Source organism: Enhydra lutris, unplaced genomic scaffold, assembly GCF_002288905.1.
Source record: "Enhydra lutris kenyoni isolate GAN:26980312 unplaced genomic scaffold, ASM228890v2 scaffoldscaffold10, whole genome shotgun sequence".
Taxonomy (NCBI): Eukaryota; Metazoa; Chordata; class Mammalia; order Carnivora; family Mustelidae; genus Enhydra; species Enhydra lutris.
In genome coordinates this window covers 15,836,565-15,846,975 of record NW_019154094.1, presented here as the reverse complement: position 1 = coordinate 15,846,975, position 10,411 = coordinate 15,836,565, and the positions used below count along the sequence as shown (strand labels likewise).

The 10,411-nt window shown below is 48.1% G+C and overlaps 1 protein-coding gene across 1 annotated transcript in view; it reads left to right on the top strand.

Annotated features, from left to right (window-relative positions):
* LOC111144234 (family with sequence similarity 3 member D) overlaps positions 1 to 6,295 on the top strand; it is a 28,220-nt gene extending 21,925 nt beyond the window's left edge. The window contains exons 8-10 of the mRNA XM_022498447.1: positions 2,562 to 2,646; positions 3,326 to 3,452; positions 5,932 to 6,295. Of these exons, the coding sequence (XP_022354155.1) occupies positions 2,562 to 2,646; positions 3,326 to 3,452; positions 5,932 to 6,021 (302 nt within the window). The 3' untranslated portion in view covers positions 6,022 to 6,295. The remainder of the gene's footprint in view (positions 1 to 2,561; positions 2,647 to 3,325; positions 3,453 to 5,931) is intronic.
* Positions 6,296 to 10,411: the final 4,116 nt, after the last annotated feature.

Here is a 10,411-nt window from a genome sequence, read left to right as displayed (position 1 = left end):
CCAGGACCCTGAGATCATGACCTGAGCCAAAGGCAGAGGCTTAACCCACTGAGCCACCTAGGTGCCCCAGGATTTCATTTTTTGATGGCTGAGTAGTATTCCACTGTTATATGTACACACACATATACACACACACCATATCATCTTTATTCATCAGTGGACATCTGGGCTTTTTCCAAAATTTGGCTACTGTGGACATTGCTGCTATGAACACTGGGGTGCACGTGCCCCTTCACTACATCTGTATCTTTGGGGTAAATACCAGTAGTGCAATTGCTGGGTTTTAGGGTAGCTCTATTTTCAACTTTTTGAGGAATCTCCATACTGTTTTCTAGAGTGTCGGCACCAGCTTGCATTCCCACCAGCAGTGTAGGAGGGTTCCCCTTTTTCCTCTTCTTTCCAACACCTGTTGGTTCCTGAGTTGTTAATTTTAGCCATTCTGACCGGTGTGAGGTGGACTCTCACTGGGGTTTTGATTTGTATTTCCCTGTTGCCAAGTGATGTAGAGCATTTTTTTCATGTGTCTCTTGGTCATTTGGATGTCTTTGCAGAAATGTCTGTTTGCATCTTCTGCCCATTTCTTGATTGGATTGTGTGTTCTTTGGATGTTGAGTTTGATAAGTTCTTTATAGATTTTGGATGCTTGCCCTTTATCTGGTAAGACACTTGCAAATATCTTCTCCCATTCTATAGGTTGTCAAAAAGGGTAAAAAATGATTTAAAAGAAACTAAACTTTATATTGCTCTATTATGAATGTGGATATAAGGATGTAACCATGGCTGATGGGGACCCAGAAACAGAAGCATTTGAGGACAAGTTGCCCCTTCCCACAAGAGATAAAAGAAGTCAATGACTTCTTCAAGTGAGAGAATAATTAACAGAAGGAACTTTTTTTTTTTCCTAAACATTACTGTCCATCCCAGACAATAACAGATCTTTATATCTGGAACTAATGGCTCCAACAAATTTTCAGGGTTCCCTCTTTTGTCTCAAGATATCAAGGGCCATTTCACTAACAGAGCCGCTGTGGTCACGGACTACAAGCCTCTGTGTTACTGAGCTAGCTGGCAGCTGGCCTTGCTTTCAGAATTTGTTTCTTCCCCTAAGTCCAAGGGATCCTGGGGGAATACTAAGAACTGGCTCGCCTTCATGGGCATGGGCCTGTGGGTAAGGCAGCTGTGCAGCCCTTTGCTTAGAGCAGACTTAGGTTTGGTCTGAAGCTCTGCCTTCACCACCTTGAAATTCTTAATTTTTTAACAAAATGATCCACATTTTGATTTGCACTGGGCCCCCAAAATTATGTTGCTGATCCTGCTGATAATTGCAATTCCATTATAGTGCATTTTCTATATGCCCAGAGTCATCATCACATTTGCTGCTTACAAAAATGCTGTGGGCGGGACTACAAATCATCCTCATGTGACAGATGTAGCCCCTACTTCTCCCACTAGGCAAGTCTTGCCTATACTTCCTCATGTATGGGCTTCCTGTTCAAGAGCCCCACACACACATAAATCCCACCATATCCAGAGTACTATCTGAATTACTAGTATTTTCTTTTGAATCAGTTCACTTCTTTTAACCTAAATATATCTTAAAAGATATATTTACATTACATTACAAATATATCTTAAAAGATATATTTACATTTATATTTATATATCTATCCCTGCCCTAAGTTACCAGTTTTTATGCAGGAAAGGTGACTATAAAAATAAGCACAATTGGGGCGCCTGGGTGGCTCAGTGGTTAAAGCCTCTGCCTTCGGCTCAGGTCATGATCTCAGGGTCCTGGGATTGAGTCCCGCATCGGGCGCTCTGCTCAGTGGGAAGCCTGCCTCCTCCTGTCTCTCTCTGCCTGCCTCTCTGCCTACTTGTGATCTGTCAAATAAATTTTAAAAAAAATCTTAAAAAATAAGTACAATGGAAACAAATCCATGTCCTTGAAGCAAGCTGGGTGCCAATGCCCCCCTCCCCACCAGGTGCTGCCCCTAGGCCTGCTCTCTGGTAAGTGCAGAGATTTTGCAAGTGCAGGGAGGTATTAAAGATGCAAAAGGAGGCTTGCTGCTTGGTCTAAGATGGAGAACTGGAGGACACAGATGTTCTGTCTCAGTGACCTGAGTTGTCTGTGGTACAGTGAGTTTATCTGTCCTCTGAATTCAGCACAGACAAGTTAGGTTCTTAACCAGCATAGAAGGAAGTGGCAGGGGGTATACAGAAAGCTCAGAGTTCCTGAGAGATGACTGCACTCCATTCCTTAGGTACAGGTCCCCAAGGGCCTTTAGAACAGTGTCTCTCACGCCTGACTGCTCGTCAGGATCGCCTGTGGAATTTTTGAATTCCAGGGTCCACCCCTGATCACCTGAATGAGGCTGCCCTTGCTCCAGGCACTTTGCTCTCCCCTGGGCAAGGGCTACAGGGAGCTTCACCCAAGGTCCCCTCCCACTGGCCCTGAGCTTCAGATGGAGCTCTGTGTCATCCTGCCCCTGGCCACTTGTGGATCTTCCGGGCAGGAGCAGAGAATGAGAATGACTGGCACCCCACTTTCCTTTCTCCCGCAGATGTTACGCTTCTAGTAAAGTTCCTTAAAGAAATCCCAGAGGGCACACTGGTGCTGGTGGCCTCCTATGATGACCCAGGAACCAAGTAAGTGGGAACCTCCACCTGACCAGCTATGGGTTGAAGTGACCCAAATGCTTCCAAGTCCTAAGTGCCTTTTCCCCACTCCTCCTCTGGCTCTGTCTTCTGGCAGCTTCTCCTAGGGAAATAACCAGACCAGTGCACAAAGACGTGTTCCCCATCACAGCCTCAGTTACAGCTTTGGAAAACTGGATGCACTGGCTGTGTCCATTAGAGACCAAGTTGTTACATAAATTATGACACATGTTGATATGACATTATATGTGCATAGAAGAGGACCCTCATCAAAAATGATGAAGTAGAAAATTTAAGGATGTGGAACAATGCTCACCCTTTAGTATTAAGTGGGGAAAAAAACAGATTATAAATGCATTGGTATGACCCTCCCAGGGCATGGGGAAAAAAGACATTAAGGAAATATACATGAAAGTATTACAATGATTATGTCAAGTCGGGTGAGACTGTAATTTTTAGTTCCTCTGTGATGGTCTATATTTTCCAGATAAACATGTGTATTTGTAAACAGATGCAAAACCGTACTCATAGCCACTCAGCCCTAATCCCCCTGAATGCTGCTCTGCCCAGCATGGCAGCTGCACCCAGTGGGCAGAGGGGAGGCCAAGTGCTTGAGAACCTGCCTCTTCTCCCACCCCTCCACCTCACTGTCCTTTCTGGTCCTCTGCAGAATGAATGATGAGACCAGGAAGCTCCTCACCAACTTGGGCAGTTCCTATGCAAAGCAGCTGGGCTTCAGAGATAGCTGGGTCTTCTTAGGGGCCAGAGACCTCAGGGATAAAAGCCCTTTTGAGCAGGTGAGTTCCTGGTGGCCTCTTCATCCCAGTGAGGCAGGTGGGGGTAAGGTGCCAAGGATGGATGGACAAGGACTGGGGTGGCTGGGGAGGACACTGTGGGGACCTCAGAGGTCAGGGTGGCCCGACTGGCTAATCCCCTAGCAGAAAATGGACTTGACCATTTTGCAAGGAGCTGGGTCATCTGTAAGTGGGTAAGTACCAGAAAGGAGAAGGAAAAGGAGAAAAGAAGGATGAGGGAAGTGAGGAATGGGAAAAAGAGAAAGGAATGTAGGGATGAAGCCTGCATGATGGGCAGAGCAGGGGGCAGGACGTCTGGCTTCTGGTCCCAGTGGAAACCTAAGCCCAGCCCCTTCTGTCTCTCTACTCCCCTGCCCCAGGCCTCAGGCCTCCCCACCAGAGGGGAGAGGTTTAGACCAGGGAAGCTGTCCCCTTCTAAGCTCCCTGTAGAGAGGATAAATTTACATCAAGAGGAGGACAGAGGGAGAACCTGGGTGGCTCACTCTTTGGGCATCTGCCTTCGGCTCAGGTCATGATCCCAGGGTCCTGGGATCAAGCCCCGCAATGGGCTCCCTGCTCAGCGGGAAGCCTGCTTCTCCCTCTCCCACTACCCCCTGCTTATATTCCCTCTCTTGTCTCTGTTTCTCTCTGTCAAATAAGTGAGTAATGTCTTTTTAAAAAGGAGGACACAGGAGAACCTGCCTGAGTCCACGGGAGGGGTCAGGCGTGGTCCATGACTTGTGGCCCCACAACTACCACCCAGGCCCCAAGCAGAGTCTGGAGTCTCAGGAGTGCTCAGGGGAGGAAAAGGGAGTCCGTGAAGGGGTGGGAGCCTCCAGGGAAATGCTGCACCTTCTCTCCCTGTCCCCCATCTGTGTATCCCAAATCAGAGCAATTCCCAAATGTGGGAGAACTAGCCAGATCTTCTGGGGCCTGAGGTAGCCTGCAGTCTGGTGGTGAGAATGTTGAGCTCTGCCCAGATCCCAAGGCAGGCAGCTAAGAGTCGATGATTCAGACACACCGTAGGACTACTGAGGAGACTGGACGCTATCCTGAAGGCAGTGGGGAGCCATGGAGGGCTTAAGCAGAGAAGAGCGTTTGGAGACATGAGAAACACTAGTATTCAGCCAGCACTGACTCTGTGCAGGCTCTGGCTGAGCAAGGTACCTGCAGCACCGCCTTTAATAACGCAATGAAGCAGATACAGTTCTCCTCCCACCCCGCCGCTGCCATCTTGAGGGTCCGGAGCAGAGCAGAGGTTTTAGCCAGCTTGTCTGGACCTGATGTGGGTATAGCTCTCATCCAGGTCTGCCGGCCTCCACGGAGGTTCCCATCCCCATGTTCTCAGCACAGCCTCCCTGGCTGAGCACAGGGAGAAGGCAGGGAGGAGGCCCAGGCAGTAGTCAGACCAGGGGCACAGCAGCCTGCAGGGGAGGGGCTGAGGGAGGCAGGGGAGGGACTGCGTCAAGACTCCCGGGTGGGGGAACCATGATGGGCTGCAAGGGATTTTGCCTTGTCTGGAAGATACTGGCCTGGTTAGTCTGTGTGAGTTTCTAAGAGCATGAACTCAGGTCGTTGGATATTACTTTTTAAAAATGATAATACAAAGTAGCTTATGCTGGAGGAGACAAGGAGGGAGCCCTCTGGTTATAGCCTCTGGGTGAAGAACACAGGTGGGGGTGGGGACAGGGGAGGGGTGGAGGAGAGAGGATAGACCCATCACCCGGAGGGCAGTGGGGACCAAGATGTGATGGAAAACATTAGGTCCTTTGTTCCCGTACATGGGGCTCTGGGTTTTAGAGATGCAGCATCTAGAATTTCTTTTATCCCTAAGGGTTAGCTACAATTATTCCACTGGTAGGTTTTGCTATTTACATTTTTTTTTTCCTCCAAAAACTAAGCATAGGCACTTTAAACACAATCTTAACTGATTTTATTCTCTCTATATTTATTATTAATACTAATATTACACAGAGGTTCTGCCCCTGGGGTAACTTTGGCCCTCTGTGCCTCAGGTTCCCCATCTGCAGAATGGAATGGTCATGGTATGGGCCTTCTTAGGGCTCTTGTAAGGAATAAATACATAAGGCACTTTGCACCTGGCATAGAGCAAGTGCTCTTTTCATTGTTGTGGTGGTGGTTTGGGGGTGTCCTAGAGAGGCTGATGGAGAATTTGGCAGAGGAGCTAACACTCTGCCTGCCTGCCCCCCAGTGCTTGGTACCCCCCTCCCCAGGGCACAACCGGCAAGGACTGAGCTCTGACCTCCTCTGTAAAACCTTGGGCATGTTGCCGTCCCTCTGTGCCCCAGTTTCCCCACCTGTGAAATGGGCTGGTCCTATCTGACCCCACCACCTCCCCTTGGGGCTGAAACCAGGGTGAAGTGCGTGAAGGCAGGATGTCTTAAAAAGCACAGTGAAAACTCAGGTGTGAATCTTGAACAGCCTCCCCCATGGTCCACGTTTCTCTTCTCTCTCTCTCTAGTTCTTAAAGAACAACCCAGACACAAACAAATACGAGGGCTGGCCGGAGCTGCTGGAGCTGGAGGGCTGTGTTCCCCAGAAGGTATATTAGGGCAGCTGCAGGACTGAAGAAGCCCCCTCGCTGTCCTAGAGTCAACGCCAGCTGCGGCTGCAAGAAGGAAACCAGGTGGCCTGTGGAAAGTTCCCCCGGGGGTGGGGGTGGGCAGGGGGCCGTGCCCTCTGCACACCTCTCCTCTTCAGAAGCAGCACCCTCCCAGGGGCTGCGGCAGCCCAGCCGAGGTGGCCAACCATCAGGGGTCCTTCCGGAGCCCGTCTGCAGGAAGAAGGAACGGTGTGCTTTCCCTCAAGATGACCGGCGGTCACCCCCAAGGAAGGACAGACTGCCGCACCTGTGGCTCACCATTAAATTTTATTTTTGTTGATTTTGAATGAACTTTCTGACCTTTCCATGGGATCAAACTGACCCAGGCCATGTTGGCTCGGGCGCAAGTGGGAACAGGTCAGTGACAGCTTCAGGTCCCAGGTTAGGCTGCTGGAAGACAGGTTGATTTCCTAGGGATTACGAGGAAGGGTGAATGAATGACTCCTTGGCTCCCGGCATGAGAGGTAAGTCCCACAGAAGCAGAGAGAACCGGAGGAGAGGACACTGAGCGTGTTGTCTTCCCCTGCTGCTTGATGAGAGCTGGAGGCTCCAGAGCCAGGGAAGGGGAGGCAGGCACCGTCTGAGGAAGGCTGGGAGGAAGAGGCAGGCTGTCAGGCAGGCTTCAGGGAGGGGGTCATGGCCGCCTTCATCTTGGAGTGGTTCCCCAGGAGTAGCCCCTGAGATTTGTTCAGGAGGTGATTCTGAAAAACACCAGTGGGGTGGGGAAGGAAGATGGAGAAGGGAAGGCAACCAGTAGAGGCTGTGTTGTCGACTCTCTTAGGGCTGTGCGTGAGGGGAGCCTAGTTCCTCGAGGCCTCCTGGGAATCCGCGAGTACACCTATCAGAGATCTCTGAGCCAGGGGGAGGGAGGTGAGCTGCTTATGCACCACCCTGTCACTGCTGAGGAGCTGCTAGCGCTGGGGCTGATGGGAACTCCTGAGCACTTCTTGTCTGCACTACAGAAGAAAGTGTAGCTGCAGTGTGAGCCCTTAGCCAAGAGACATTGACACCAGCCACTGGAGCCCACGGAGGTGGTAAGGCTCAAGGGACATGGTACAAACACCCTGCCTGAGGTGTCTGAGAAGGGCCATGGGTGGCGTGGCTAGACCAAATCCTGGGAGGGGGACATGGAGGCAAACAGGACTGATAACCGGGCTCCTGGGTGTGGAGCAGGGAGACCACAAAACTCCCATGGAAGTGCAAATGCCCTGAGCAGTGGACCACCAGACACTCAGGTCCTGCATACAGGGATGTGGGGCCCTGGGGATGGGCAAGGCTTCCAGTGTGCCCAGAGGGTCTAGGGTAGAGAGGAGGACAACAGTGTGGGACCCTTCAGCCAGGGGCCATGGTGGGCTGGAATTTGGGCTACAGTTGCAGTGGGGTTGAGATGGGTATTCAGAGCCTAACAGACCAACTCTGAACAGGCTGGGTTGAGGAAGTCTAAGGAGGGCACCCAGCCAGCCGCCACCATGCCCAATCCCATTACCCTGTTGTTCCCAGGGCAGATCACTCTCAGGGATTAAAGGGGGAGTTTGCTGGCAACCCCCCACTAACCCTTATGCAGACATTCACATTTGTGTGGTGTAGAATGCCTGACGGCCGCATACACAAACAAATGTGCTCCATTCCTGCCATTTTGTTCCAAGACCATCAGTGCTACACAGGGCTGCCGCTGAACCTGGTCACCCTCCTTCCCCAGTCCCTGGGACAGAATGGGGCCTTTCTGCAGTCCCTGGACCCTGATGGTGCCACTTCTTTTCTCTTGGCTGACTTATATCTTTTTTTTTAAATTAACATATAATGTATTATTTGTTTCAGGGGGACAGGTCTGTGATTCATCAGTCTTACACAATTCACAGCACTCACCATAGCAGGTACCCTACCCAGTGTCCACCACCCAGCTCCCCATCCCTCACAACACTCCCTCCACTCGAGCACCCCTGATTTTGTTTCCTAATATTGAGCCTCTTATGGTTTGTCTCTCTCTGGTTTTGTCTTGTTTCGTTTTTCCCTCCCTTCCCCTATGATCCTCTGTCTTGTTTCTCAATTTCTTCATATCAGTGAGATCATATGATAATTGTTTTTCTCTGATTGACTTAATTTCACTCAGCATAATACCCTCTAGTTCCAACTACGTCATTGCAAATGACAATATTTCGGGCTTTTTGATGGCTGCACAGTATTCCATTCTATATATATACCAAATCTGTTTTCTCCATTTATCTGTGGATGGACATCTAAGCTCTTTCCATAGTTTGGCTGTTGTGGACATTGTTGCTATAAACATTGGGGTGCACGTGCCCCTTCGGATCACTACGTTTATATCTTTGGGGTAAATACCCAGTAATGCGATTGCTGGGTCATAGGGTACTTCTATTTTCAACTTTTTGAGGAACCTCCATACTGTTTTCCAGAGTGTTTTCACCAGCTTGCATTCCCACCAACAGTGTAGGAGGGTTCCCCTTTCTCTGCATCCTTGCCAACATCTGTTGGTTCCTGACTGGTTAATTTTAACCATTCTGACTGGTGTGAGGTGGTAATCTCACGGTGGTTTTAATTTGTATTTCCCTGATGCCAGGTGATGTTGAGCATTTCTTCGTGTGTCTATTGGCCATTTGTATATATCTTTGGAAAAATGGCTGTTGATGTCTTCTTCCCATTTCTTGATTGGATTATGTGTTCTTCAGGTGTAAGTTTGATAAGTTCTTTATGGATTGTGGATTATGTGTTCTTCGGGTGTAAGTTTGATAAGTTCTTTATGGATTGTGGATACTAGCCCTTTAATATGTCATTTGTAAATATCTTCTCCCCCTCTGTTGTCTTTTGGTTTTGTTAACTGTTTCCTTTACTGTGCAAAAGCTTTTGATCTTGATGAAGTCCCACTAGTTCATTTTTGCCCTTACTTCCCTTGCCTTTGGCAATGTTTCTAGGAAGAAGTTGCTGTGGCTGAGGTCCAAGAGGTTGCTGCCTGTGTTCTCCTCAAGGATTTTGATGGATTCCTGTCTCACATTGAGGTCTTTCATACATTTTGAGTCTATTTCTGTGTGTGGTGTAAGGAAATAGTCCAGTTTCATTCTTTTGCATGTGGCCGTCCAATTTTCCCAACATCATTTGTTGAAGAGACCGTCTTTTTTCCATTGAATATTCTTTCCTGCTTTGTTGAAGATTAGTTGACCATAGAGTTCAGGGTCCATTTCTGGGCTCTCTATTCTGTTCCATTGATATATGTGTCTGTTTTTGTGCCAGTACCATACTGTCTTGATGATGACAGCTTTGTAATAGAGCTTGAAGTCCAGAATTGTGATGCCACAAGCTTTGGTTTTCTTTTTCAACATTTCTCTGGCTATTCAGGGTCTCTTCTGGTTCCATACAAATTTTGTGATTATTTGTTCAGTTTCTTTTAAAAACGTTGATGGTATTTTGATAGGGATTGCATTAAATGTATAAATTGCTCTAGACAGCATGGACATTTTAACAATATTTGTTCTTCCAATCCATGAGCATGGAATGTTTTTCCATTTCTTTGTGTCTTCCTCAGTTTCTTTCATGAGTATTCTATAGTTTCCTTTTTTTGACCATGAAATAGCTTTTTTAAATTTAATTTTTATTAACACATAATGTATTTGTTTCAGGGGAACAGGTCTGTGATTCATCAGTCTTACACAATTCACAGCACCCACCATAGCAGGTACCCTCCCCAATGTCCATAACCCAGCCACCCCATCCCTCCCACCCTCCTCTCCTCCTACAACCCTCAGTTTGTTTCCTGAGATTAAGAGTCTCTTATGGTTTGTCCCCCTCTCTGGTTTCATCTTGTTTCATTTTTCCCTCCCTTCCCCTGTGATCCTCTGTCTTGTTTCTCAAATTCCTCATATCAGTGATATCATATGATAATTGTCTTTCTCTGACTTATTTTGCATAGCATAATACCCTCTAGTTCCAACCATGTTGTTGCAAATGGCAAGATTTCAGGCTTTTGATGGCTGCATAGTGTTCCATTCTGTTATATATACCATCATTCATCTGTTGATGATCTAGGCTCTTCCCATAGTTTGGCTATTATGGACATTGCCGCTATAAACATTGGGGTACAGGTGCCCCTTCAGATCACTACATTTGTATCTTTGGGGTAAATACCCAGTAGTGTGATTGGTGGGTCATGGGGTAGCTCTATTTTCAACTTTTTGAGGAACCTCCATACTGTTTTCTAGAGTGTTTGCACCAGCTTGCATTCCCACCAACAGTGTAGGAGGGTTCGCCTTTCTCCGCATCCTCGCCAACATCTGTCATTTCCTGACTAGTTAATTTTAGCCATTCTGACTGGTGTGAGGTGGTATCT